At 39.6% G+C, this 27,355-nt stretch overlaps 10 protein-coding genes across 10 annotated transcripts; 6 read left to right on the top strand and 4 right to left on the bottom strand.

Moving 5' to 3' along the window:
* Window positions 1-7,247: 7,247 nt before the first annotated feature.
* Window positions 7,248-8,023, top strand: F4812DRAFT_453930 (uncharacterized protein; the record flags this gene model as incomplete). Its single annotated transcript, XM_047936553.1, has 4 exons — window positions 7,248-7,288; window positions 7,331-7,586; window positions 7,647-7,734; window positions 7,866-8,023. 4 exons carry the CDS (start codon window positions 7,248-7,250, stop codon window positions 8,021-8,023), a joined length of 543 nt encoding a protein of 180 aa, XP_047785219.1.
* Window positions 8,024-8,615: 592 nt separating this feature from the next.
* On the top strand, window positions 8,616-9,334 carry F4812DRAFT_448806 (uncharacterized protein; the record flags this gene model as incomplete). Its single annotated transcript, XM_047935899.1, has 2 exons — window positions 8,616-8,902; window positions 8,962-9,334. Coding segments are annotated over exons 1-2 (272 nt in total), but the record flags the coding sequence as incomplete, so codon positions are not given.
* Window positions 9,335-11,136, bottom strand: F4812DRAFT_448804 (uncharacterized protein). Its single transcript, XM_047935898.1, has 5 exons — window positions 10,821-11,136; window positions 10,663-10,742; window positions 10,040-10,590; window positions 9,866-9,959; window positions 9,335-9,789 (listed from the first exon to the last, which is right to left on the bottom strand). The coding sequence occupies exons 1-3, from the start codon at window positions 10,917-10,919 to the stop codon at window positions 10,074-10,076; spliced, it is 696 nt and encodes a 231-aa protein (XP_047785217.1). The 5' UTR covers window positions 10,920-11,136; the 3' UTR covers window positions 9,335-9,789; window positions 9,866-9,959; window positions 10,040-10,073.
* On the bottom strand, window positions 11,137-12,912 carry F4812DRAFT_448803 (YIF1-domain-containing protein). Its single transcript, XM_047935897.1, has 3 exons — window positions 12,429-12,912; window positions 11,829-12,356; window positions 11,137-11,773 (listed from the first exon to the last, which is right to left on the bottom strand). The coding sequence occupies exons 1-3, from the start codon at window positions 12,702-12,704 to the stop codon at window positions 11,609-11,611; spliced, it is 969 nt and encodes a 322-aa protein (XP_047785216.1). The 5' UTR covers window positions 12,705-12,912; the 3' UTR covers window positions 11,137-11,608.
* A 284-nt stretch (window positions 12,913-13,196) lies between these two features.
* Window positions 13,197-15,558, top strand: F4812DRAFT_448802 (SRP54-domain-containing protein; the record flags this gene model as incomplete). The annotated part of the gene is made up of 3 exons (XM_047935896.1): window positions 13,197-13,543; window positions 13,593-15,095; window positions 15,154-15,558. Coding segments are annotated over exons 1-3 (1,979 nt in total), but the record flags the coding sequence as incomplete, so codon positions are not given.
* On the bottom strand, window positions 15,351-16,001 carry F4812DRAFT_448800 (uncharacterized protein). The gene is made up of 2 exons (XM_047935895.1): window positions 15,542-16,001; window positions 15,351-15,435 (listed from the first exon to the last, which is right to left on the bottom strand). Exon 1 carries the CDS (start codon window positions 15,933-15,935, stop codon window positions 15,582-15,584), a length of 354 nt encoding a protein of 117 aa, XP_047785214.1. The 5' UTR covers window positions 15,936-16,001; the 3' UTR covers window positions 15,351-15,435; window positions 15,542-15,581.
* Window positions 16,002-16,008: 7 nt separating this feature from the next.
* On the bottom strand, window positions 16,009-16,662 carry F4812DRAFT_469696 (uncharacterized protein; the record flags this gene model as incomplete). The annotated part of the gene is made up of 2 exons (XM_047938899.1): window positions 16,271-16,662; window positions 16,009-16,162 (listed from the first exon to the last, which is right to left on the bottom strand). Exons 1-2 carry the CDS (start codon window positions 16,622-16,624, stop codon window positions 16,010-16,012), a joined length of 507 nt encoding a protein of 168 aa, XP_047785213.1. The 5' UTR covers window positions 16,625-16,662.
* A 2,128-nt stretch (window positions 16,663-18,790) lies between these two features.
* F4812DRAFT_295607 (uncharacterized protein) lies at window positions 18,791-21,172 on the top strand. Its single transcript, XM_047931183.1, has 2 exons — window positions 18,791-19,598; window positions 19,664-21,172. The coding sequence occupies exons 1-2, from the start codon at window positions 19,009-19,011 to the stop codon at window positions 21,120-21,122; spliced, it is 2,049 nt and encodes a 682-aa protein (XP_047785212.1). The 5' UTR covers window positions 18,791-19,008; the 3' UTR covers window positions 21,123-21,172.
* A 1,167-nt stretch (window positions 21,173-22,339) lies between these two features.
* Window positions 22,340-23,748, top strand: F4812DRAFT_448796 (ribosomal protein L14-domain-containing protein). Its single transcript, XM_047935894.1, has 2 exons — window positions 22,340-22,790; window positions 22,930-23,748. The coding sequence occupies exons 1-2, from the start codon at window positions 22,662-22,664 to the stop codon at window positions 23,242-23,244; spliced, it is 444 nt and encodes a 147-aa protein (XP_047785211.1). The 5' UTR covers window positions 22,340-22,661; the 3' UTR covers window positions 23,245-23,748.
* Window positions 23,749-24,298: 550 nt separating this feature from the next.
* F4812DRAFT_453925 (uncharacterized protein) lies at window positions 24,299-26,658 on the top strand (the record flags this gene model as incomplete). The annotated part of the gene is made up of 5 exons (XM_047936552.1): window positions 24,299-24,535; window positions 24,775-24,833; window positions 24,898-25,186; window positions 26,057-26,539; window positions 26,629-26,658. The coding sequence occupies 5 exons, from the start codon at window positions 24,299-24,301 to the stop codon at window positions 26,656-26,658; spliced, it is 1,098 nt and encodes a 365-aa protein (XP_047785210.1).
* Window positions 26,659-27,355: the final 697 nt, after the last annotated feature.

Raw genomic sequence — 27,355 nt, 5'->3', positions numbered from 1 at the left:
TATAATATATAATAAATATTAATATATTTAATATTATTAATAATAAGTTAATATTATAATAAATAGTAAAAAATTTAAAAAGGTTAAATAATAAACTAAATTAATAATTTATTATAAACTTTATATATATTTATAAATAAAAGAAAATATATTAATGTTATATATATTATTATAATAAAATTTTTTAAATTATTATAGTAATAATTTTTTTTAATTTTATTAATTTATGTTATTAAATCTTTAATAATATTAATTAATATTAGTAAGTATATATATATAATATAAAATAATAAATAAATAAATTAAATAATAATAAAGGTAAAATTAATATATTAATGATATTTAAAAAAGGAAAAGTTTATTTAAGGTTAATTAATAATATAATATCCTTTTATATAATAATAATGGGTATATTATTCTTTCCTCTAATATTAGCAATAAAGCACCTTATCCCTAATAAAGTGCTTATGCGTCGATATTATATAATTATTAAAATTAATTTTTTAACTCTTTTTTATTATTATTAAAATAACGTAAATAGTTTTATTAATTATATTTATAAAAGTTAAGTTATTAATAATAATTATTAATAATAATATAATTTTTAATGTTTTAAACAATTTAGGAAATTTGGATATTAAATGTTTTTAAAAATATTACTTTTATAATTTAAAGCTTAAATTATTTTTTTAATACTTTAAGCTATTTTCGAAAGGCCTTATAATTTTTAAATATATAACTTATTTTATTATAATTATAATATTTAATTTTAATTATATTTTTTTTAAGTTTTTCCATTTTAATAGTATTAAAGTTTATTTTTTTAAGTTTTTTTTAATATAAATAAAAGTAAATTTTTAATCTTTTTTTTAAAACCTTTTATATGATTTTTTATTATAAATAATAATGCGCTTAATATATTTATTAATATATTTAAGCTTCTTTTCTTTTAAAATTTTATCTTTAATTTATATAATTAATCTTTTATAAATATAATTAAATTAAATATTTTTAAAAAATTAAGTTATTATTATTAATTATTTGAACTTAATAACGTATTCCAAAGTTCTTTTAATTTATTTAAAGTTTTAAATAACTTTATAAGCATTTTCTTTTTGAAGTGGATTTTTAAATATTAATTATATTTTATTTTCGAAATTAAAGTATTTATTAAATATACATTTAAATTCTTTTATTTTTTTTTTAAATTTCGTTTAAATAATTATTTATAATAAATTAAAGTTATTTAAAGGTACTTTTTTTAAAGTGCTAATATATTATTAAGACTTTATATTCGTTTTTATTAAAATTAATTTAAAAAAAAGTTAAATAAAGTTTAATTACATTAAATTAAGTTTTTATATTTATAGTACTATTATATTTAAATAATAAAAAAGATTTAAATCCTTTATTTAATAATAACAGAATTGTAAGGTTTTATTGTATTAAATATAGATTAAGATTTTCGTTATTATTATTATTATTATCTTTTTTAATCTTAAATTTAATCAATTCTTTTTTTAAAGTGTTTACTTTATTTTCAAGTGCTTAATAAGTTTCGTATATTCTTTAAAATCCTTTTCCCAAAAGGTTTATTTAATTTTCTTTAATTTAGGCTTTTTTTTTCCCTTATTAATAATTTTAATAATTTCTTTTACCTTTTCTTTAAATAATTTTATTTAAGATTTAATTTTTATTAAAATTATATTATTAATTAATTTTAATATATAATTAAAAAGTAATATATTGAATTTATTATATTATTTTATTTAATTAACTTTTATTAAAAATTAAATTTTAAAGAATTTATTTAATAAATATTTTAAAATAAATAAGTTATAATTAATTTATATAAATAAAAAAATATTATTATTAAAGTCATTGTTTATATTATATTTAATTAATAATAATATTAATTAAAAAACTATTAAAATATAATAATAAAAATCTTAATTTTAAATAAATAATAATAATATAAGTTAAATATTAATAAAACGTTATAAATATTTATTAAAAAAGTTTAAAGTTTTTCTTTTTATATAAATTAAATATAAGATTTAAATTAATAATTAAAAAAACGTAAATAAATAATTAAATATATAACGTTTTAAATATTTATAAATCTTTTATTATGCTTAAAACCATTATTATCTTAAAATTTAGTTAATTTAATTAATTTAATTAAATTTAATGCCAAATCTTATAAGATCCATAAGATCACCTAGATTAATACCCTTTTTTACATATTCCGAGGGTTTTTCCGGTCCTAGCAGCGTGGAACCCCGTTTCTTATTACGGAATGGTTCCTCAAGCTATTAGTTCGTAACACTTATATAATTAACGGAAATTTCAAATAAAGCCTGGAAAATTATTACATAAGATTTTATTATTAAATTACCACTATTAAAAAAGCTTATAATTAATATATTATATAATAGCATATGGGTAATAATTAATAAATTAATTAAATATAAACACTTTATATTATATAAAAAATTTAATATAATTAAAAATTTAATATATGCTTTTTTTAAATATATAATTAATAAATATAAATTACCGGAGCATATTATCTTAAATAAGGATAAATTATTTATATTAAAATTTTAAATAAGCTTAATAATAAAAATTATTTATAATATATTACTTACAATTAAATAAATAAACAAAATAAATAAATTAAATATTAAAATAATATTTTCGTATATATATTAATAAAATGTAAAATAATTAGGTAAAATTATTATTATAAATAAAAATTACATATAATAATTTTATAAATGAAAATATAAAAATATTTTTATTTAAAGTAAATATTAATTACAATTTTATTATAACAAAGTTAATTAATGTAAAGGAAATATTTATTTTTAAAGTAAAAACTATAACGGAATAAATTATTACTATATAAAGATATTTAATAAATAAATTTAAATTTTTATAAGTAAGAATAAAAAAATATAATAATTAATATAAGATTAAAAAATTAATTTTTAAAAGGGGAAATAAAGTTTATTTATTATAATAAAATATTAAAATTAAAAGATTAAGTAATAAATTAAATTATAAAAAACTTAAACTTTTTAAAATTAAAAAAGTTATTTTAAAAATTAATTATAAATTATTATTATTAATAAAAATAAAGTTACACTTAATATTTTATATTTACTTATTAAAAAAAGTATTTGAAAATATACTTATATAAATTACTTTAAATATTAAAACAGATTAAAAATATAAAATTAAAAAGGTATTAAACTTTAAACAATTTAAAAATTAAATTAAATATTTAATTAAATAAAAGGATTATTTATTAAAAAAATATATATAAAAATTAATTAAGTACTTTAAGAATATTTAAAAGCTTATGGAAATATTTTATTAAAAAATCTTAATTACTTATAAATAATAATAAATTTAATTTTAAGTTAAAACTATTTTAAAAAGTAATAACTTTATTAAAATTACCCTTAAAAAAATTAAAAGGTTTAAACGGATTAATTTAATTAAAAGCACCTTAATTTATAATTTCCTTTTTACACTTTAAGTAATTTAATTCTTTTTTATATTAAAATATATAAAAAGCCTTATTTTTAATTATATTTTTTTAATATTTTAAATAATATAAAAGATTTAAATACTTATTAATTTCTTTTTAAAAGGATAATATTCTTTTTCTGATATTTTCGGAACTCCTTATTTAATTTAATTAATTTATTTTTAACTCTATTACGCTCTTTTCTTAAATAAAAAACTTAAAAGTAAAATAATTAATAAAATTTACTTTTATTATATTATAATTAATATAATTTATTTGTTAGACGCAATAATTATAAGATAAAAGATTAATTATAAAGAAATATAATATTTCCTTAAAATAATTATAATTCGAATAGGGTATTTTGGAAAAATTAAAGGTTTTAATATAAATAGTATAAGATTCGAGGACTTAACGTTAATTTAAGTAATAAACCTTAATAAATAATTTAAAAATATATTTTAATATTGTTAAAATTAAATTAATTTAATAAAATAAAAAATAAAACGAAGGAATTTATTAGGTTAAAATCTTTAAGGGCAAAAAATATAAAAAAAAATATTATTATAAATTAATATTTATTAAAAATATATTAATTTAAATAACAAGAGCAGGGGTTTTTAAAAATAATAAATAAACTTTAATTATAATTATAATTTTATATAATTTAATTAATTTAACTAATTTAATTAATTTAATTAATTTAATTAATTTAATTAATTTACTTAAATTAATTATATTATAATATTTTTAAAAAAATAAAATAAAAAAGATAATTAAATTATAAAAGTTAATATATATTTAATTATTTATTTACGTTTTTTTAATTATTAATTTAAATCTTATATTTAATTTATATAAGGGGAAAAACTTTAAGCTTTTTTAACGAACACTTTTAATATTTTATTAACATTTAATCCGTATTACTACTATTTACCTAAAATTAAAACCCCTGTTATTACACTCTAACGGACTTAAATGTAAGTTCGTTACAATTAACACTTAACCCGTATTATTACTATTTACTTAAAAATTAAAATCCCACTTATTATACTTTAACGAACTTAAATATAAGTTCGTCACATAACTATTAACGTAATTATATAATGTATTAAAAAATATTATATAATTTTATAATGCGTTTAATATTAAAAAATTAATTTTATTAAAAAACGTAAAACGTAAAACGTAAAATTTAATTTAATTTTCTTTATTATATTATTTAATAATTTTTATTTAAGTTTATTTAAAAAATAAATAAACCTTGTTTATAAGCTTAAATATAATTTTATTAATTATCTATTACTTTAAAAAGCAAAAAGCATGGTCTAAAAATAGGTTATTCTACGGGGCAGCAAAGGATTTTTCAACCAGTTTAAAAATTCCCAATTCTTGGCCTGAAGTGGCGGCAGACTGCGACGCAACTTGACATCACAAGCGTATTCCATAGGTGCCCGGGTTTCTCTCTGTATTACCTGGTGAAACTCGTTTTCTCCCAGGCAGCCATGCCATGTCAGCTCCGAAATGGAAGGGGTCGTCCTATATTAACCCTTTTCAACCTTCTTCTCCTATTTAACGGTATTACTTGCAGCAGCACGTCAGCTAATGGTCACTTGTAAAGTAACCAAACATGTCAAATCATGTACCTTATATGTGTTATATATATATATATCACCAACTACACATCTGGGCCGATTAGCTAGATATCTCGCTTCTTGACTTTCTGTAAAACATACTCACGTAAACCTAGGTCGCAAGGGCCTTAGTATCATACGACAGTGAAACGTGGGCATCTGATGCCCAAAATTATACATCTTGTACGGCCCGCTACATCATTAACGGTAAACCGGGAAATGAACGTCGTATCATAAGAGAGAGGCAACACTTAAGCTTAGCAATGGGTGATTTAGTGTATAATCGTGCAAAGGGATTCGGTGAGCGCCGGTACCTTCACTAGAATACGCCAATCATGTTAATTACCGCATGTGTCAAATGCATCTTACGAATATATTTAAGAAACTTGCTTCGTGACTAAGACAAGGGACAAGCTGTGCTTGCGTACATAGTACAGTACAACTTCTGCCGAGTACTACCGCAGAGCCGACCAGGCGGCTGTAAAGAAAAATTGAAAAATAAAATTGTAAGCCATTCTCTCGCTCCCACTAATCCATCTATATATCCCTTTCCCTGTCGCCACATGCCCATATAATGCACGGCCTTGTCGAATACCGTACCACCAGTATGTATTGTAACTCTATAGTTGCATCCAATTGCTTCGTTCGCTCTTATTAAGGCAACCATTAGATGGTTTCTTGCCGCTTACCGGCTTTGTAGCCGCCGGCCGCAGACTCGCAAAGGGCGCGCCAAGTCAGTTCTAGCTCAATCGAGGCTCTACTGATCCCGCATCTAGACTACTTTGATTATCACCGTAGATCCGAGAAAACGGAGAAACGCGATCTCTATTACGCCATTTTTAATAAAAATTAAAAAATTTAAAAAAAAAGAGAGAAAGAGAGACAGAGAGAGCCCTCGGCGTTCTCCCCGTCTTCCTAGTGTAGTGTAGTGTACTCCCAACATGTACATGTATTAAACGTGCCTTTCTTGGAGCTACACATTATCACATCCCAGAGGAGTTTTCCTTACCGAAATTCCAGTTGCCTTACTGTAATGTGGCGCGCGGGTAACCACCCTGGCAACTATCCCCGATGCTACCTCCTGCAGGCTGCGATGTATGTCACGCAGACGCCGAGTCCATCAAGCAGCCTGCTACCAACCTGATTCCCACCAAAATTATCTTCGCTTAACACGCAACCACTATCTAACTCATACTAGACCCCTAATTGAGTGGCCCCGCCTTGATGATTGATCATCATCTCGAATTAGTTAAATTAAGTAGTATTCGAAATACCCTATGGTGTAGGTCTGACTTGCACACAAAGATAGTTCCTATATACCAGGTAACATTCTTTTATATTCCTAACATGACAATCCCTAGGCATGACTGGTTTACCTCCTATCATGAGGAACTAGATTAACCCGAGGCTATGACCAAGACTTAATCTATAGCTAGAAATGGTGTACTTATGTTATCTCATCCCTATAACCCATCCAAAACAGCTTCGTTTATATAGTCTTGAATCGCTCCAAAAATCGACATTCAACCTATCGTTCTAGGCAAATGATGAAATATGTGCCTACAGTCTTAGATCTTGTCATCCACATACGCATGTAATCTCATCATCTTTTTATAGTAGTTTCATAAATTTCTCAACCAGCCTTACGGGATTTAGACATATGGCAGCGCGTGTCTCCTAACTTCTTTGATTAGTTTGCAATTCTGAGGCGACAGGCCCTGTTGAATAGGTACCTGGTACGTAAGAGATTTCCATAATACAGAAGATCGATCCCACCACCGTCTCTATGTCCCACCCTATAGTTAATTACACACACTACCTCTATAGGTATTTTCACACAATATAGAGACATATTATTAATACAGCAGGTTCCTCCCTGGTAAGTGTGAAAGTGGCTTGCTCAGCTAGCGATGGCCTTTGTACTTTCACTTTAGCTGGTCATATGGTCTTTGAGGAACATGTACCTTACTAGTAAAACAGCTACATTCAAAGGGATACTGCTTCATTATACTGCAAGGAACTCCCATGAATTGGCTACACAAGTATAATTGCCTGTCCGAAAACTTTGATAAGCTATGCAACGAATAAGTCAGTTAATCTCTCTACTTGCACTAATGTATGTCGCCATGTCAAATGGTATAAGAAAATAACTTCCAAGAAAAGGGAAAGGAGCTTCTGCTCCTCGACAACCATCAAACCGGAAATCCCGTCAACAGTCCAAACCTCCCATTTCTAATGGTAGGAAGCATGCTGATCTTAAAAGCGCTCCTAAGGTAGCTCTCTCGGCGAGAAGATGGAAGAATGTCAACCGGGCTATCGAAAAGACAGTAGATATAGTCTTAAGCAGGAATATAGCTCTCGACGGCTTTGGACCTAGCTACTGGGAAATGGACGAAGGCTACGCAGTAGCTCTCGTAGCGGAAATCGAACGAGGAATTAAGGAAATATGCATATTAGATAACCCTAAACTCTAGAAGAGGCTTAGAAAATTGGCTCGTGATGGTGCACAAAAGGAGTTCCAGTTTCCATTCAGGGGTAATGGAGTCTGGTTTTGGTTCAAAGGTGAGCTACTTAGCCGTTCTTCCTGTCTCTCCTCGTATAGCGGGTTTAGAGGGCCATGGCTTTTCACCAACGCCCTTCTCAATGATCGTGCGATTATTAAACTGCTACCATAATGACCGACCTTCATAAAGCCACCCAGCTGATGACTGGAAACCTGAAAGCCGGTACCTTGCCGGATCCTGACATAGCTCTTCAGAAGAGGGTTGATGAAGCAGGCCATGCTGCTGGAGAAGATGGACCCTCTCATCAAAAAAGGCAGATATTGCTGAAGAATCACCGTATGAGTTAGCTGTAGACTCGTATTAAGACACTAGCCTATAAGCACCTATATTCAATATATTCTTGGGTTGGGTATCAATTCCCACGTGACCGCCTTTTGCAGTTACCATATATTTAAGGTACTCTTTGGGCTATCTACCATATTCGGACAATGGCGGCCTGGATGTTCAACGTACCATGTATGATATGCAAAGGTGCCCTCTCATTTCCATATTTTATATTCCTGCCTAATGTATTACCTCTACCACTCTTTCGAGATCCAGGTTATCTTATTGGTTTAAGAATTCAAGCATAAATTCTGATTGGATAAACTCTACCGTTGTCAAGCTCAGTAGGAGAGAATGACAGCATCTCTATGATCAATTGATGCTTTGGGTTCCCTCGAATCCAATAACAATACTCTTATTCGATCACTAAGCTTATTTGAATCGTGATTTAATCCTCTTTGTCGTGTTGAATGCGGTAGTAATTCACACCCCAAAACATAGAGTGGTATAATACTCAAAGACAAAGGATACTCCGAAGAATCTTTTTTATCTTATTTCTGTAGTCGAAGCCCTGTGTCTAGCTGACATGAACTGCCCTTCTATATAGCCCAGCACACTTGACCTTCCCGAAAGTCTCCTGAGCTTCACAGCTAACCCAATATATGTAAGAGTTTATTGCGCCCGATAAGTAGAAGTTTGAGAGATATATTATTCGCTCGAGGATATTAAACCGAAATATATACCTCGTCAAACGTTCCTGGGGTGGTTTTTAAAGATCTATCTTGTCCCGTTTACCTTATCCACTTTACCGAGAGAAAATAAGACCTTGCTGGGATAAAGATAAAAGGAAATACCACCATGTCAGAGTGGGCAGAGCAATGCGACCTGACAGTTCGCAAAATGTACGCAAATAGCCCCTCCAGAGAAGAAAGTTCATTGTTAACCTGAGTTTTTTGATCAGTCTGCGACGCGGATTCTCGATCGATTGTTTGTACAGAATGACCAGCATTGAGCTTGGAAAGGAGCTTAAGACCGGCGTTATTCTAGTAATATCAACTGGCAATCGCGCGGTTTACAATATTGACTATCGGGATCCGGGGATCAGAGAAGGGCTCTTTAATATGGCACAATTTGGATTGAATGAAAAAATGATTTTATATGGATTGGGTTTTCACTTCAAGAGATTTGATTAGCCCCTGTTACTGAAGTAGTTAAAGGATATTGATATGTGCTTGGATCTATTGGAGTATAGGAGGGATTGGTGCTGAAATAGGGGCATATTCCTAACTGTTATTACGTTATAAACCCGACGCCGCGGTGGATTGTCTCTAGTCTCACTTGAAGTATAGTATCCTCTTGCTATCGACGCGAAAATCGTTCATATTGAAAATAAATATGTTGTTGACTTAGTAATTCTTCAATCCCTGTAGCTCACTATAATTTATTCGTGTACCTGGTATAGAGGTATCTATCTAGTTCTAGGTAACGAGACACTTTCCGGCCATTTAAGAAATATATACCATAATAAGTCACAGTGGGCTGTATTTGCAGTTCGTGACTTATATCTCCAGAGGAAGAGGGGGCCAATGATCATTCAATAATGCTGTTAAAAATGACATATTAAAAGGGGTGCGTAGTGTAGTGATAATGCGCGTGTGTGGGAGAACGTAGAAGCAGTAGCCGAACATTTTACAGAGTGGGAGAAGTGATGTGCCATCTGAATAAAATCATCAACGAAGTACGGCGTGACCAATGCATACGTGTATCGGAGAAAATATAAGCTATAATCCTGCGGATATTCAGTTTTGTTCAATGGTTTCTGTTATAGTAGAGTAGAGCAGATAACGATGCGTCAAGAAACCTACCCGTTTCGAAAAGCGCTGAAAAAGAACGGTGAAATTGAAAATGGAATTGCCATCCCCATGGCCGAGGCAAAGTCGAGGCCACATTCTGATATTTCTACCTTTTTGGTTAGTATTAAGTATCTTATAACATGTTCGATCGCCGATATAACTGTGAATCCCGGAACCGGCACGTACCTAAGTTCAGTCGTGCGAGTTTCAACTCCCGTTCCTAACGAGCGGTAATGAGGCTCATATAAATACCCCAGCCAACACCGGCAAGACCACCAACGAGGTTGCGGCCCTGGATGCTTTTGATGAAGGCGAAGTTGATCAAGCTGACGACTGGCCAAACCCTCCATCCTGCAACGAGAAGTTCGTAAAACTCGGCGCGGCTGCGAGCAAGTACGTCGGCCCAGTTGACTCTACCGTAGTTGATAGCATCTCGAGAGAATAGATATTGCGCACTCTTGGCCGGGCCGCTGAGTGGTGCGCCGAGGGGACGCAGCATAGCATCCTGAATAGAATGAATGAAGAGGCTGAAGAGGAATGTGTTGACGACTGCACCGACGGTTTGGTCTAGAATCATCTTGATGACCGTGTTGCCAAGGTGGAGTTTGCGTTCTACCAGCTTTCCCTCCTCCTCCTCGTTCTGGAGGGCTTTCTCATCGTTTGCTGCTGCAGAGGCTACAGCGGCGGAGGTAGGGATTATATGATATCCCGGAAAAGAGTCCTCCAGAAATTCTTGCCTGCTAGGTAGTTAGAATAGTGCACCTGTATCATCTTGTCCGTAGGGATGGATAATGCGAGTTCACACGTACCACAAGAAGTTAGGGGGTACATTGAGAAATGAGTAAAGCACAAATTGAAACACTGGCACCCAGTCGATGACAAGAGGAACCTATAGATGGCGTTAGCTAGACTGTAGCAACGTCTTCAGCTGTATCTCCTTGCTAGTTTGGTTATACATTAATCATACCTCATTCTGATACGCTGTCAGACCTTGCGCCAAAAGGTTAGAAACAGCTGCAAGAACTGCGGATTGAACAGTAGCCGTGATAATCGGAGAAGACGCCATGCCAACGGATTTGAGCGTCGCCGCTCAACTAACGATTGCACTTCCTAGAGGTTCGTGTGACTTCCAGCTCAAATATGAGGCATAAATATAACAGGTAACTCTACAGGTAACCTAGAATACCTAAGATAAGGTAAGGTAAGAGGTAATTTGTATAAGTCTTGGTTGCTGGCTAGATATGTACTTAGAGGCTTACGGTATTAAAAGTTATCTGAAAAATTGGCCAAGACCAGATTTACAGTATACCAAACAGAAAACAGTGCGCACCTATTGTAAAATACATGATAATACCTTAGGTCAGGTAGGTACCGGTAAGGATTCAACCAACCAGAAGTGTCCACCACAAAGTTTACGGCAATGCCACCTATGACCTATGAGAATGTCTTCAGGAGAATACTACTACAACACTACCTCCTCGGTAATGATAAAAACTCCTCCCTTTTTCTTTTCTTCCGGAATTATTTTATTTCAATTTTATTCTAAGGCTTCTTTTATATATTCATATGACTTCGATGTTACATCGTACTTCACTACCGTACTCTATTAGAGCAACAACGGTAAAAGTCGGAGTTTGTTGGTTCTGTACAACATTAATCTCCGGTATGATGAAAATATATAGTTTTGGTGACCCTCGGGAATCACTCATCATATATCTCTGGGAGCGCCGATAATATAGCTCGACGGGGGCGAGTCTATCCTCTGCTAAGAATCCACATAAACAGAAATTGTACAAGATAGGAGTAAGCGAACAAGAACTGTGTTCGCTGGTTTCGCTTCGTCCGTGTATCTGTCTGCATTGGACCTCGTGCGTCCCCCCCAGAACTTTCCGGTAACAGAACGTATCTCAGCGACCGCATCTGACTGTCGTTAGTTGCCACCCCGAACGATATCTCCGAAACGGACTTTACTCACCAAAAAGAGAGAATTCGCTAAAAAGGTGTAAAGAAAGACTGTCCACCCGATCCAACCTCCAGTTCCTTTACCGCCGTTCATAAGCTCGGCGATGGCGACTGTCACAATGATGCCGACGAACTTATAACCTGAGTAGGCTACGAGGTCTAGAAGTTGAGACTCGTTCGAAATACTTAGAAAGTAGCACCCTAGCTTCAACAGCATTATCTCGAGGATAACAACAACCCCCGCAGTAGAGGCCGTATATCCAAGTAACTCGGGCTGGAACTGGCCCCGCAAGCCTGCTATCAACGTCGACAATAATATGTATGTGACAAGCGCCATGACCGGAATGTACATGTCGGGGCTGTTGATATCGTCGCGTGGTGCCAAGTACCAGCCCTCCTGACCATTCGGTCCTACAGCTTGTCTTCGCGACCAGGGCTTATGACGCCAAGGGAAGAGCACTAGGAAGAGCTTGTTGATGACATATTTGTTGGACACGTTAAAGTAGTGTTTGAGAGCGGAGAAGTTAAACCATCGGTTCATCTGACGGCATTGGGCGTTAGTAAATATGTAGGGGCTTGGTTATGGGCTCGAGTGGTTTGCGATCAAACGTACATTCTGCTCAACATGTTTGAAAGCATTTTGGCCGACCGTGCCCATGAACTGAGCGGTCATAGGATCATTCATGATATTCCCGTAAGCACCAAAGACATTACTACCAGCAGTAGGTGTTGTACCTTGTTGATAGGGATTTCCGTATACGCCTTGTTGCTGGGGTTGCGACGAAGGCATCGGAGGTGGCGGCGATCGTAACTGTGGAACGGTAGAGACGTGTTGAGGTACAGGATGGTGAAGCGGCGGAGAATGGCCGTAGTTTGGGTGTTGCTGCATTTTGAATCTCGATTGTGAAGGTCGTGAAGGTGTATAGAAATTGGGTTTTTTCGGGCGTAATGACTGGACGTAGGTAATAGCTGGTATAACGAGACCAGGGCTGATTTTGGTGACTTTTTTATGTTCTGGAGAGGTGTTTTTATTTTATTTTAGGTACCTACCTAGGTATTTAGAGGTAGGTTAGGTACAATACCTGTAGGCTGTCGCAGCTGTTGCAAGCTGCCGTGTCAGACCCACTGTTTCGAGAACCTTAGGTACATGGTACGTACCTACCTGACGCACCTTTCCCCAGGTGGTGGCCCCTACCCCGTTGCCCAAGGTTTAATTCCGAGTAACCCTGTCTCCGTAAATCGGTTGTCGATTGGTTCGATTAATCAAACGCATGGGTCTATCTGCAGTCTGCAGTTGCCAGCTGGAAGTATACCTAGGTACATATGTACGTATGTACGTATATACGTATGCTACTTTTTCTACCTCCGGTGCTTCATCATTGCGTTAAGCAATCCCAATTTTTGGGAGCTGTCGAAAGTGTCTGATAATAAATCTCTCGATATCATACGCCCTTGCTTCCCTGCTTCCCAGATTGCCCAGAATCGCCATTCAATATGTTGGATACGTTCGAAATCCTGACCACCTCTGGGGTCGTGCTCTGGTCGCGGACTTATGCGCCTGTTAACCCGTCCGTCATCAACAACTTCATCTCCGACGTCTTTATAGAGGAAAAAGGTGCTGTGGCCGGCGCAAGGAACAGTCAACCTGCAGCGAGCAATCCGCCCTACAAGGCTGATCAGCACACTTTGAAGTGGACGTTTGTGAAGGAGTTGGGCGTGATCTTTGTTGTACGCCATTCTGCTTGGCTATGCACCTGTGCTGTCTAACCATCTATAGGCTGTCTACCGGTCCTTATTGCACCTCTCGTGGATTGATAAACTAGTCGATAACTTAAAGACGATCTTTATTGACTTATACGGCGATCAGTTGAAGAAACCTCACACTACGATCGTAGAATGTCGTAAATTCGGCGAGTACTTTGACCAGCAATATCGAGAACTCGAGTCGACCGGATCCTCCAACAACGCACGGTCGGCTGCTATCACTTCTATTTCGGAAGAAAATGCTGTACCAGGCAACACTAAGGATGGACCCCCTCTACCACCCGGCCTCAAGCCTAGAGGCAAAGCGCAGAATAACTCCCAGGAGCGTCCATCCACCGCCGAATCTACTCCGAATACTTCTCGGCCATCGACTCCTAGCGGAAACCACCTGATCGTGGCTAAGGGTGTCCCTATGGGGAAGATGTCGAGAAGGGCCAGAAAAATAAAAAACAATTCCGCCCCTATGTCCTCCGGCGACGAGGCCCCAACGAGAAAAGCTAAGAAAGCACCCAAGAAAGGTCGCAAATGGGATGCCGATGGGTTCGCCGACGAAGAGGACGACAGTTTGCAATTAGATTACTCGGCGGTCCAGAATACTTTAACGAGCGATAGTGAAGTAGATGCGGCTGCTCGATCCACGGCCGGTGAAGGGGTCGATTCATCTTCATGGGGGGTGAAGACATCCAAGGGACAGTTCGTACTGAAGGACTTGGATGATGAAGTGCACTCTATCTTGGAATCGGCCGAGGCGAAGAGCACTTCAAAGACGGAAGCAAAAGGGGGCTTGGTCGGATCTGGATTAAGTACGATTAGCAGTCTTTTCCGCAGCGTAGTCGGCGGAAAGACGTTGACGAAAGAAGACCTCGACAAAGCTATGAAAGGGATGGAAGACCATTTATTGCGCAAGAATGTTGCCCGCGAAGCGGCTATCCGGCTTTGTGAGGGTGTTGAGAAGGAACTTCTTGGTGTGAAGACAGGTAGCTTCGAGAGCATCGATGCTCGCATCGCCAAAGCCATGGAAGCTTCGCTCACTAAGATGCTGACGCCTACTTCCTCTTTAGATCTCTTACGCGAGATCGACTCTGTCATCAAACCCCCCGCGACGTCGATGCGAAAGCCAAGACCCTACGTAATTTCTATAGTTGGAGTGAACGGCGTCGGCAAGTCGACCAACTTATCCAAGATCTGCTATTTCCTCCTGCAAAACAAATACAAAGTACTAATTGCAGCTGGAGATACTTTCCGATCGGGGGCTGTGGAACAACTCAAAGTCCACGTGCGGAATTTGAAGGAGCTAACTGAACGTGAAGGTGGTCAGGTAGAGATCTTTGAAAAGGGGTATGGTGGTGATGCTGCCACGGTTGCCAAGGATGCTGTGAGAGAGGCTGCCAATGAAGGATTTGATGTTGTGCTCATCGATACAGCCGGGCGGCGGCATAATGATCAGAGGCTGATGTCGTCGCTGGAGAAGTTCGCTAAGTTCGCCCAACCAGACAAGATTCTAATGGTCGGCGAGGTGAGATTATACGAAAGTCACCTATCAAATGATTATCTTGCTAACTTTATAATGATAGGCACTGGTAGGAACAGACTCAGTCGCCCAAGCCAGGAATTTCAACTCTTCTTTCGGTCCCGGGCGTACTTTAGATGGATTCATTATCTCCAAGTGCGATACGGTCGGCGACATGGTCGGAACTTTGGTCAGCATAGTCCACGCTACAAATGTGCCGGTCTTGTTTGTTGGTGTTGGACAGCATTATTCAGATATCAGGAATTTCTCTGTTAAATGGGCAGTTGAGAAGTTGTTGAGTAATAGTTAATTCGGCGATCTACTAATATTGAGAAGGGTTTCCTAGGTATAACATTTATAAATGCGTAATATAAGATGCCCATCCATTACCAAATCTTCCGCATTGCCGGCAACAGCAGATTCAGAAACAGGTAGATACTAATCGAGAATAGACCTTTGTAATGTTTAATCCGTCGAGTAAAGGACGATCGATCAGCACTGGGCATTCTTGTGTGGTATCCATGTTTCCCCCCCGGGGGAGTAGACTACAAAACTCTTACCGTTGATTCCCTCCGGTACGGCAACCTTCCTGTCTGCGTCAATCATGTTCCAGTAGTCCTCCGTCCCCGAACTGAGATCATGACATTGGCCACGGCGATCCATAACTATCATGTCGGTAAATGTGACATTGTTGAATATCGGTAGATCTGCTCTGTCTTTCGCAGTGGCCCACTCCTGGAAGAACTGAGCAACACCAGGTCCAAGACAAATATGAAACTTTGGGTCGTCGGGAGAGTCTGCTTTCACTTCTGCAGCATATTCCTGGCCGGTGCGGAGGTTCTTCATATGTCTTTGAGAAAGATATTAGATGATTTTCATAGACATAGACGGTCAGAATAGAAGTGGGAAGGGAGTATAACTTACACATGGCCTGATATGCGAGTATACACCTCAACTGCCACGGATATTTTGTCGTCGGGTATTACTTCGAAGTTTTTCTTAGGGATCAAGCGAGCTGCTGCCGGAAACCATTTAACCCAAGCACTCGCAGTAGTCATGCCATTTCCGTTGATCTAATTTTTTTTTTTAAAAAATGATTAGTCTACTCCTTCAAGTTTTAGAAGCACTTCTCGAATCGAATCGAATCCAAGAAAGGAACTCGAATGAACCAGTATACGTACCTCGACCAGCGTCCCAGCCTGAAGGAATGGGTACCAGTTCACGTTGTCGCAATCGTTCCCCAGAATTCCCACCCACTGTGCTAGTGAATGCCGCTTGTCAGAGTCGCTAAGGCTTGCATTATCCGGTGCCCTGATCCAGGGCACATTCCACTCCGCAGAAACAGTGCGTAAGGCGGGCAGCTTGTCTTCTTGCCTTGTGGTTTCAGTTTGGTTTACATTTATAACGACACCCCCAAGGAATGAACTAATGTATTTGTTCATGCCCATTCCGGCAGGCCGCCTTCCGCCCGCTAGGCCATCAACGATGGTAGTAAGTGTGCATAAGCACAGGAGAGCGAAGCCTGGTACATACATGAGGAGACTGGCCTTGGATTTGGCTGCGTAGATGGAATGTGAAGAGGAGTAAATGAGGAACATGGAAAATGTATAGATAAGGAAAAAGGAGGTTATATACAAAGCTGGAAGCTGAGAGCCCCAGTTACACGATGTTCAACCGTCACTATTTACACCTATTCACTCCCAATTGTACATCCTATCTCATTGTTAGAGGGAATGACTCCCCTTGAATGCTCTATCTAACTCACACGGTGTGTTATCCTAGTTCTTCGAACGTCTGACTCACTTTATATCAGATCTAGCAAACATGGCGAAACCCAGGATATGCCAAAGTAGCCAGACGCAGGATATATAGAGAGAGAGGCATTGCTGTAAGTAAACGTGGCCGTTTATATGTCTATATAGGTACCTAGGTACCTAATATATATATCCTCTGATGGCCAGTACCTACTGTGTAAATCTGAAGAACACAATATAAATCTACAAAGCTACCTACCTAAGGTACTGAGCCCTATACAGGCTAGAATTTACTCATAGCGATGGTCAGCTCCAAGAACAACCTCTGTCTAACTTTTATGATTACCTAAGTAAACCAGACACACTATTATATCCTAATAGAGGGCGCTTTGTTATGAAGTTATTATTACTGCGAAATCTCGTGAATACCTATACCTGCATTAGGTAGTCATCTTTGGGCTACATCATAGTGGCCATTTAAAGTCGACGCGTAAAAGATAGAGAGGTACGCACCAAACTCAATATTAAAGCTTCATGTGTTGCTTCAGATTATAAGTTTAAAGCTCATAAGCACCTGTTCAAGTTGCCTTAGGTAGGTACTATTTAGACCACCACCAATAGATACCTAGGTTAGGTAGTCCCGGGTGAGTATGGCCGAAGGGAGGAACATGTCTTATAGTAGGGAAACTACCTAGGTACCCGGACTGCCTACCTTAAGGCTTAGGTGGATGAGAAGCAAAGGTGCAATACCTCTAATTAGTGGATAGTCTCGACTCTCGGTACGCCTCAAGCGAGATGACAACGCCAGTGGATGTGAGCCGATCTATGCCGTCATACCTAGGTAGTTGTATGAGCACACTAATACCAAAGTTTCAGTAAAGGCACAACTCCTATTAGTATATCGTAATGTGTATCTACATGGCATGTTTTCTTTTTATCGGGTTGAAACCAAAGCGGATGGGAAAAGGGAAGAGGTAGTCTCAAGATGTTAAGAACCTAAACTATAATCATGTAAGTTAAGTGGGGGCCCGAATGAGGTTGTTGCAGAAGTCAATGTACTATGTAACTACACTTTTAGTTCAGGTTTAGAGTTTTTAACCTCAGTAGCCCTTAACCAATGGCTTAAAGCCGATGCAGGGGTTTAGCAGCACTAGGTTAGGTAGGTACACACAAGTGACATACTACCTCACCTTTAACTCTTTCCCCGCGCGCGCGTCCCATCGTTAAATCAACTTTTTGTCTTGTGAAAACCTCAAACTCCCGCTCGTCATCCTACCATCTTATGAACGTCAATGCAAAGCATGCTCCCTCTTGCCCTCTTGAGTTATTCTTGGCATTAATTTTATATGATTCCTCGCACTAAGTAGGTTATGAAGACGTTCAACTAGATGTTGTACATAATACAAGAAACCCTTTGGATACGATACCCGCGGGCAGCTACCCAATGCGCATGGGGTCAAACACAAACACGAACAGTGAATTGTGGCCATTATTTCGACCTGTCACGGTTCACCCGCCCTCAAAAACTACCCCCCTCCTTGGCCAACAACTCCGTCCCTGTTGGGAGCTTCTCGGCCAATTTCCACGTCCTCTAAGCCATTTCCTTCTGACTGACCGCATGTCTGGTTGCCTGGTAGCCTACCTGCATTTTACAACACCCGCGCGTTGTGATTAGGTACTACCATTACTACATCATCTAGACCACTTGAACCACTTAAGCCATCTAAAAACATTCCTTCCTGTTTGTTTTTTGTGAATGTCGCGGCCTCTCTACAGTACCTAACTGATCCTCAAGCGTTTGTTGCTACCAGACCACGGGCACTTACATAGTGGTGCGCTCGAGAGTCGACAGATCGTTATCAATCTGCAACTGGATCACGCATCGTAATATCTGGTCCAGTATCTTAGCCAGGTTGTTATGGTATTCTCCACAATCTACCCACTAAGGCGCTGCCCGTTGGCCGCATTCCAAGGGTCGAAAGCCAGAGCTGCCAGGATCGTGCCAGGATATCGACGCGCCCCATCGCAATCCGATCCTCCCCCCACCATCGCCTATTGATACTCCATCTTCTAATACAATAATAGTCAAATTATGACTTTAGTCAATTAACTGATCACGCAGGCCGGGCTGCTGTTTGAATGTGCCTTTTCGTTTGCTGCCTGCCATGGCTGCAATTGTTCAGAAGCCTCCGTCCTCGGACTTGGCTGATAGTCCAGACAATATCCTTCCTGAATTAAGAGAAGCCGACTACTTAAATCAGGTCCTGCAGCTTTCGCCCGAGAAGACCGAGGTCTATCTTAACGAACTGATCATGAAGGCTAAAACTTTTGGTATTACTATTTGTTCGCCGTCGAGTTCTATCTCAATAAACAACAGGCGAAATCCGTCTCTCGCCAAATCGAGCATCACCACAGATACAAACCATGCCCGTACTGCGTCTACGGGATCAGAGGGTTCTGCGAGTACGACTCTTACATCACATTCCTCCATTACTGGGTATCCCGAGGCCACGGGACGGGATATCACAAGGAAGCGACCAAGGGCTCTCACGTTTGCTCAGTATGATAATTACCTCGTCCAAGCTGAGCCGAATCTCAACCAGCCTAAATTCATATCGCCGTCGCCGACAGACACCGAATCCACGCCAAGCATTTTCAGCGTGAGCACCCACAAAAGCTACCTCAGCTTTAGGAGAGGGCTTTCTAAATTACGCCGTAGCCGAAAGACTCCGTCTTCTCTCGGAAACCTTGTCATGTTTGTCAACCGCCCCGCTTTCTTGCAACGAGAAAAGGTACTAATAGTCTCACGTTATCATGCAGGTCATGCAGTGCGTGCCGAGAAGATCTTCAAGTTGACTATCCTCTACGCAGATTGCCATGCGGACACAGCTATTGTTCAAGATGTTTGAAGATCATGATCAACCAGGCAACGACCGACGAGTCCAAGATGCCACCGCGCTGCTGCACTCAACCAATACCAAGTCCGATAATCAAATCGATATTATCACGCGAAGAACAGCATAGGTTTCTCAAAGCGGTGGTGCAATTTAGCACGCCCTGGCAGTCGAGGGTATTCTGCTCCAACCCAGCCTGCGGCGAGTTTATACCACCGCAGACCAGGATCGATCCCAAATACCCATTCCAAGCCATCTGTCGCAAATGCAAAACGCGCGTTTGCGTGACGTGTAAAAGGGATGCTCACTCCCTAGGTCAAGATTGTCCGGATGATTGGGAATTAGAGGCCGTCTTGAAAATGGGAGAGAAGTCGGGATGGAGAAGATGTTATAAATGCCGATCACTTGTAGAGCTCACGCAAGGCTGTACGCACATGACATGCCGATGTCGAGCGCAGTTCTGCTACATCTGCGGCGCAGTCTGGGATCAGATGGTGGGTTGTCCTAATTTCTGCAACGGCGAGGCTGTGATGGAGGATCGGCGCCGCGAGGAAGAAGCGCATGCGGCAAAACTCGCGGACGAAGAGGCGGCTAAGCAGCAAGCTGCTGCGAAGGAAACTACAGATATGCTCGAAGCAATAAGACGTACCAACAGCTGCGAGGAATTCAAAGCATTGCAAGAGGAGCAAGTCAAGGAGATAGAGAGATTTCATGTTTTTGAGAGGAGATCGAAATGGCTTATGTGGACCAGACATGCGCACGCGAAACTTGCTCTTGTAGAGAAGCACTCAACAAGTATCGAGAAGATGAATGAGCGACATGCTAAAACAGCAGCCAATCTTGAAGATCGTCAGGTCGTCGCGGAAATGGAATTGCGCTCAACGTTGGAACAGAGTGAGCGAAACGTGCGGATTCGGCTTAAACATATGGAAGCGTATTGTGACGGCCTTGGCAAGAATCCAGATGGGAATATGCCTTCCCGGATCGTGACAGAACGAGACCTGAGAGAACTTGGGCAACAGTATAACGTTGAGAGAAACATGAAGCAACTTCACCAGGCCAAAATTAACGTTATGCGCGATAGACAGACCAAAGCCCTTGAAGAGTTACTCGAAAGACAGGAGTCGGAAATGGGTAAACTCATCGAGAAAAATAAGAAAGAGCTGGAAAATCTCGAATTTAATTTTGCGGACGAGGAAGACGCTTTGATAACGACAATGAACGAGCGCAGAGCAGCACTTCAGAAACGATGGGAACTCGAGATGGAAGTAATGCGTAAAGAATTAGAGAAGGACAGAGGGCTGAGTTATGCTCCAATGCGTCCTCCCGAATGGTTGAACGACGAAGACTCGTCAGGAGATGCGCTCTCCGCCGTAAATGAATAACGCCTTGGGCCTTGGCTGATATCCCACGAAGTACTTACCATATTCAACAGATAATCCTTTCGATGCCACATATTATATAGCCTGCCGATCTGGCCAATGATTATTTATTTATATCTATATAGGTTATTGGAAAACCCGCGTGCTTTACTCCTTGGTGACTTGGGTTGGGGATTTGGAGCTTGCAGATACTCCAAGACGGACTGAAAGATGAAGGTTTAAGGTCTGCAGCCTCCCACGGCATTGGAGTAGGGGTTGCATAAAGTGCTAAGCATTGTAATTGTAATATTTCTTTCATTGAGTATACCCAATGACAATCATGATAGGATGATATGTTGGAGCGGATATGGTGAAGGTTTTCAAATATGTAGGCAGAGGAGACGACAAGGATAGTATCAAGAGTAGGACCATCTGTCCGCGTGATATATGTTAAACTATCCATATATTATGGAGGCTATTGATGTTGACTATCTATTATGTGCGACGCAATTGAAATCTGTCGTAATCGAGAGGCTGATGGTGGACGTCTTGTACACTGCTACGGAACTTTCGAGAGGAAATGGGGACATGAAAAAATGTACGAAGAGTTCGAACTGAGAGTAGTAAATTTATATATTTCATGCGTTGAAGAATATTGTATTCGTGGCATGATACTGCCATTGTGAAAACCCCCTGAGGTCAACTAAATAAATACCCAAGAAAACAGTTATGCCGAATGATACTGAACTGAAGTGAATCTATTCAATCCGGGATAATTGGCACTCAGTGATTCTTCTGAAAAGCTTTAGTCCTGTCGATATAGTTAGCTTTCAAGGTACCTATTGTACTGTACAAGATATATCCGACATGACCGTGTAACCAATTGAAAAAGAGTTCAGAATATGTAAGAATTAAATGTCACCTTGCCGCTTGATATAGCAGCTCCGGCGAGAGCGCCATCGAAGCGGAATCAATCGCAAATTACTTCATCATAACAAGTAGAAGGAAAGGGGGGGATATATCAAAGTTGAAAACTTACCTATTGTTATATAGTTTTATCCATCTTTCTAGAAACTCTGGATTTACCTTGTAAAAAAGATAAAAGATAAATGAGAAATGAATTGAAACAAAGATGGGAAAGTTGAAGTGGTGAGAGAGAAGTACCGAGTAAGAAAGAAATCTTTTAGAGGCAAGTTCTGCAGGTAGACCCACCTTAGGTAAGCCCGTTAGTGAGGTCGGGTACGGCTTAGGTGAAATTCCGGCCTAGCCCTAACTCTGCCCACACAAGATTCAACTTCCCACCGGATTGTGCGCGACCGAAGAAAAGTTCCAGCCCCAGGACAATTCAAGGTAAGGAGGGATTTGAGCCAACATCACGACATCACCAAATCAGTAAGTCTTCCTTCATCTCCGCCAACCAGATGATCTTCTAAGAACACTTTCTATATATTTCTTCTTTTTCTTTTTCAATTGTCTCTTTGATTATCCCCATCTCTCCGCCCGCCTTCTTAATTAATTAACCCACTCTTCTCTGACAACAATCCTTATTAGCACACCGTCACAATGGGCGACGCATCGATCGAATCTCCCGAATGGCGCAAGGTCGAGGTCGGCCGTATCGTCCTCGTCCAGGGCAACAGCCCCTACGCCGGTAGACTGGCTGCTATCGTCGAGATCATCGACCACAAGCGCGTACGTTAACCCCGAAATCGGCAATCTGGAAATTTCGCGATTTATTCATTTATTTTATTTTATTTTATTTTATTTTATTTTTGCGGATCGTGTGTAATCATGTCATTTGTTGTGTATATTAACTCGGAAATCATTCTAGGCTCTGGTTGATGGACCTTCAGCGGACCCCAATCTGGTTGTTCCCCGACAAGCCATCTCCTTCTCCGACGTGCTCCTATCCGACCTGAAGATTCAGAAGTTGCCCCGTGCCGTCCGAACAGGAACCCTGAAGAACGCGTGGGAGAAGGCCGAGATCGACGCCAAGTGGAAGGAGAGCAAGTGGGCTAAGCGAAAGGACCAGACCGAGCGAAGAAAGGCGCTCACCGACTTCGACCGATTCAAGGTCATGCGACTCAAGAAGCAACGACGATTCGAGGAGCGAAAGGCCTTGGCCAAGGTTAAGGCATCCGCATGAGCGGGAGAAGGAGCATGAGGGGGACGGAGTGGTTGGTTCTATTACAACGGTCTCTTTCAGCTAGAAGAGGAGGGTAGTCTACGGATCTGGTCTGCATGAAATGACACATTGGCATGGGGTTGCTGGTTTCTTCTGATTCGTCTGGCAAGACCTGTATGTCACTCATAAAAAATCTCGATGAGGTGACCGGCGTCAATGATAAGGGAAATTCACACAAGAACCTGAGGCTGTCTTCAACGTGATTACATCTTGGTCGGGTGATATTTGCGCTAGCTATCGCGTGGACGTACCCGTACCCGGATTCTCGAGGTTGCGTCAGTGTAGATTCGATACGCAAGTTGACAAAATACCAAAAGAAAGAAAACGAAATCTCCGAGGGTCCCTAATAACCACAAGTTTACCTCATTGCATTGTACCTACATACTATTCTTTGTAAAGTTCTCACGTCCCAAATGGAGATAGGCAAGACAAATATTTGTATAAGATGTTTAAAAAGTACCAAACGTACCTAGGTACCTAAAATAAAGAAACCGTGATATTACCTAAGGTATGTATGGTAGGTGCTGTAGCGAATTTATCAAATACGTGATAATCGCGTACCGGTAGGTACCTAGGTAGGTACCTAACTGTACTGAGGTAGAGGTACTTCCGTACATCTACCTTCAATATTATAAATCCGTATGTGGACTAGCGCGGGCACTCGCAAAACTGGCAAACCCTAGGCCCAAACAATTGAACAAAAGTTCACAGCTGTAAGCAACTTTTCTTCATAACCGAACCACTCAACCCCCCCAAGGTACAACCAATCACCCCCGCTACCTAACTTCGGCGTCGTTTTTAAGCTGTCGCTTTGGTAAGTAGTTGATATTTCCAATAAGTCTCCTCCTTCATATATAACCTCGTCTATTTTTCCTACGCAAATTGTACGAGCAGTTTTGGGGGAGTTGGCCAAGTAAATTTGAGGGCTTAGTACCTCAAACCCCACGATATCGCGCCCACCTCGCACATCGCAAAATAAATAGCTAATTCCGACCCCACCAGACTCACATTCAATATGGCCAACCCCAGAGTCGAGGAACTTCCCGATGAGGAGCCCAAGAAGGTGTCCGTCGAGGAGCACGATGACGATGATAGCTCTGATTCCGAGATTGAGGTCGGCGAGGGCGGCGCTTCGGGCTCTACCGCCGTCGTCCACTCCCGTAACGAGAAGAAGGCCCGCAAGGCCATCGAGAAGCTTCACCTTACCCGCGTCACTGGAATTACCCGAGTGACACTCCGACGACCAAAGAACGTAAGTAACAACGGACACGGAGATTTTTTCTTGGTTTTTGGTTTTTGGTTGAGGATTGCACTATTTAGTTGGAAGATTGTGCGCGAAAAAAAGGAAAGAAAAAAAAGAAAGAAAGAAAGAAAGTCATCCCCAGCGCATACCCTGGTCCTATACAGCTTTTTGGGATGAAGATGAGAATTATTCGCTTTTAGTCGGGTCGGATTGCTTTGCTTCTTCATGGCTAACCGCATCACCTATAGATTCTGTTCGTTATCAACAACCCGGAAGTCTACAAGTCGCCCAACAGCAACACCTACATGTAAGAACCCGCTGCTACTACGTTGTGTGGTGTGATTGATCAAAGAAACTAACGACTCTATTAGTGTCTTCGGTGAGGCCAAGATCGAGGACCTGAACTCGGCTGCCCAGCAAGCTGCGGCACAGTCCCTAGCCGCTTCTGGTGGTGACCACGACCACGCTGGTCATGACCACAGCCACGGCGAGCCCAGCAAGGCTGCCGAGGATACCGAGGAGAAGAAGGATGATGACGACGACGATGAGGAAGTCGATGCCGAAGGGCTCGAGGATAAGGATATCGAGCTGGTCATGACTCAAGCCAACGTCAAACGGAACAAGGCTATCAAGGCGCTGAAAGAAAACGATAACGACATAGTCAATTCGATTATGGCGCTGAGCGTTTAAGAACCGAGTTTGACTAGGAGAAGGGAAGGTCTAATTGCGGGCGCGTTGGGCGGATGCATTGCGACAATTGAAAAAAAGTCTGCAGGAGGGAAATGAAAAAATGAGAAAAGGAAAGTCGGTTGGCTGTGTATTGCATGCTACGATACCTTAGAATGGATTATTGAGCCATTGTGAATAATGCGCCTCTCAAGTTTTATCGACCGTTACATTATTTTGATGGTGACCATACCGGTGATCATGCCTTTGACCATGCCTTTGATACGATTTGCTCCATTGAAAGAAAGAGGTGTTGCTAATATTCTGATATTTTGGAACCTGAAAGCCAAATCACCGTAGATTTGCTTAAACCACCTAATATTAGTTCGAGATACCAGGTGCTCAATACCTACCTAGGTATTTAATACCTATTTAATGTCAGGTAACTGAAAGTACCTGATAGGTACTGTACTCCTAACGGAAGTTCGAGTATCCAGAAAAGTCACGTGACTCTTCGAGTTAATCACGGGACTTTAGGTAATTGTGATACCCTTGCAAAACGTTCGGAGTTCTTCGGCTGAGATTCCAGCAGCCAGAGCAAGCCAACATCCACTGCGAATTGCTTCATAGGTATCTCCACTCCTTACCTTTTTTCCTCATCACATTACCAAAATGGCCGCAGTAAGTATTTCTTCTTACGGAATCCCCTGGTGAATGCTATCGAGTTTTTTTTCTTTGAGGGATTTATGGTGTTGTCAATTGGATCATCCATGGTACCGGAAGTTATGCTTTAAACAAAAAAAAATATAAAAAAATTGGATAAAACATGAGCTAATTTCTAATTTTCCGTTTCCTCCCACGTAGCGAAGCGCAGCCCTCAAGCTCGACTGGACCAAGGTCACCTCCTCGCTAGGTCTGCGGGGGCAGACCGTCGCAAGTCTGCAGGCCTTTAAGCAGCGAAACGAGAATGCCCGCCGCAAACTGCAGGCTCTGTCCGAACAACCGACGACCGTGGACTTTGCGTACTACCGCTCGATCCTCAAGAACCAGGCTGTCGTCGACGAGATCGAGAAGCGGTTCGCCGCCTTCAAGCCCGCCACGTACGATCTCAACCGCCAGCTCAAGGCCATCGAGGCTTTTGAGATCGAGGCCGTGAAGAACGCCGAGAGCACCAAGGAGAAGGTCGATCTGGAACTGAAGGACCTCGAAGCTACGCTTAAGAACATCGAGACGGCACGTCCCTTCGAGGAGCTTACTGTTGACGAGGTTGCTGCTGCCGAGCCCTCGATCGACGAGAAGACGGCCAAGCTCGTGTCCAAGGGCCGCTGGTCCGTTCCGGGATACAAGGTACGCTCCCTGTTTTGCTATAATGCAGCTGTGGCAATATATATGCTATACTGTTGACTATGACATGATGATGCTAACAACCCTTGCAGGAGAAATTCGGCGACCTTTCCATACTATAGACAGCGTGCGCACCGTAGCAGTCAGAATTGCATCCCCTTTCCCTTGTGTACTCTAGCATTGTAGATAGGAAAAGCCGGGAAGGAGGCTTAAGAACGTGGGATTATAGGCGTCGTTAATCAAGTAACCTCCGTACGTATGCGGGTTGTGTGCCTGTCCTTGATGCAAGTGATTTTCTTCCCAACTCCAAGTATTCGTCCGGCTACGAACCCCGGCGTGTTCCAAGGTCAAAGGAGATAAGTGCCCAGTTGCCTTGGAAATACAGACGTTGGCTTTAGCCTTCATCCGGCTACTGCACAGACGCGTCCCCCTTTTGAGAGGCACTTAGAAAGTATTGTACGTAGTTGCCGCACAGTCAGGGCTTCAGGAAAGGAGATAACCTAATGCAACTAGCTTTTAAAGTTTCTAGCTCTAGTTTCATAACTCATCATCAACCATCAAATTCAGGCCAACAACCTTCCAAAGCAACTATACGTTTATCTTTGACTATAGAAGAGCGCCCGTAATTGATAGTAACCAAACTGAACAATGAGAAGTGCTCACAATAAACATTAGTATATTGACATGCCGTGGGACATTCGCTGAATATAATAAGATTGTTTGTAGACAATGCACACAACTGTAATGTGGCAGAATTGCGTATATACCTAATATAAGGTACTATCAGTTTAGAAGTTTTGAGTTTACTCGTATCCTAGG

The sequence above is a fragment of the Daldinia caldariorum genome, assembly GCF_022478825.1.
Source record: "Daldinia caldariorum strain CBS 122874 unplaced genomic scaffold F4812scaffold_36, whole genome shotgun sequence".
Classification (NCBI taxonomy): Eukaryota; Fungi; Ascomycota; class Sordariomycetes; order Xylariales; family Hypoxylaceae; genus Daldinia; species Daldinia caldariorum.
Note: the sequence above shows the minus strand (reverse complement) of the source record. Positions and strands in the feature narration are given on the sequence as shown.

Coding starts and splice junctions, on each gene's coding strand:
- F4812DRAFT_448804 (XM_047935898.1), bottom strand. CDS start 10,919: ATGGCGTCTTCTCCGATTATCACGGCTACTGTTCAATCCGCAGTTCTT. Junction 10,743..10,820: donor TGACAGCGTATCAGAATGAG/GTATGATTAATG, acceptor CGCCATCTATAG/GTTCCTCTTGTCATCGACTG. Junction 10,591..10,662: donor GTACCCCCTAACTTCTTGTG/GTACGTGTGAAC, acceptor ACTACCTAGCAG/GCAAGAATTTCTGGAGGACT.
- F4812DRAFT_448803 (XM_047935897.1), bottom strand. CDS start 12,704: ATGCAGCAACACCCAAACTACGGCCATTCTCCGCCGCTTCACCATCCT. Junction 12,357..12,428: donor TCAAACATGTTGAGCAGAAT/GTACGTTTGATC, acceptor CAATGCCGTCAG/ATGAACCGATGGTTTAACTT. Junction 11,774..11,828: donor TAGCGAATTCTCTCTTTTTG/GTGAGTAAAGTC, acceptor AACGACAGTCAG/ATGCGGTCGCTGAGATACGT.
- F4812DRAFT_448800 (XM_047935895.1), bottom strand. CDS start 15,935: ATGAAGAACCTCCGCACCGGCCAGGAATATGCTGCAGAAGTGAAAGCA.
- F4812DRAFT_295607 (XM_047931183.1), top strand. CDS start 19,009: ATGGCTGCAATTGTTCAGAAGCCTCCGTCCTCGGACTTGGCTGATAGT. Junction 19,599..19,663: donor TCTCTCGGAAACCTTGTCAT/GTTTGTCAACCG, acceptor GTTATCATGCAG/GTCATGCAGTGCGTGCCGAG.
- F4812DRAFT_448796 (XM_047935894.1), top strand. CDS start 22,662: ATGGGCGACGCATCGATCGAATCTCCCGAATGGCGCAAGGTCGAGGTC. Junction 22,791..22,929: donor AGATCATCGACCACAAGCGC/GTACGTTAACCC, acceptor AAATCATTCTAG/GCTCTGGTTGATGGACCTTC.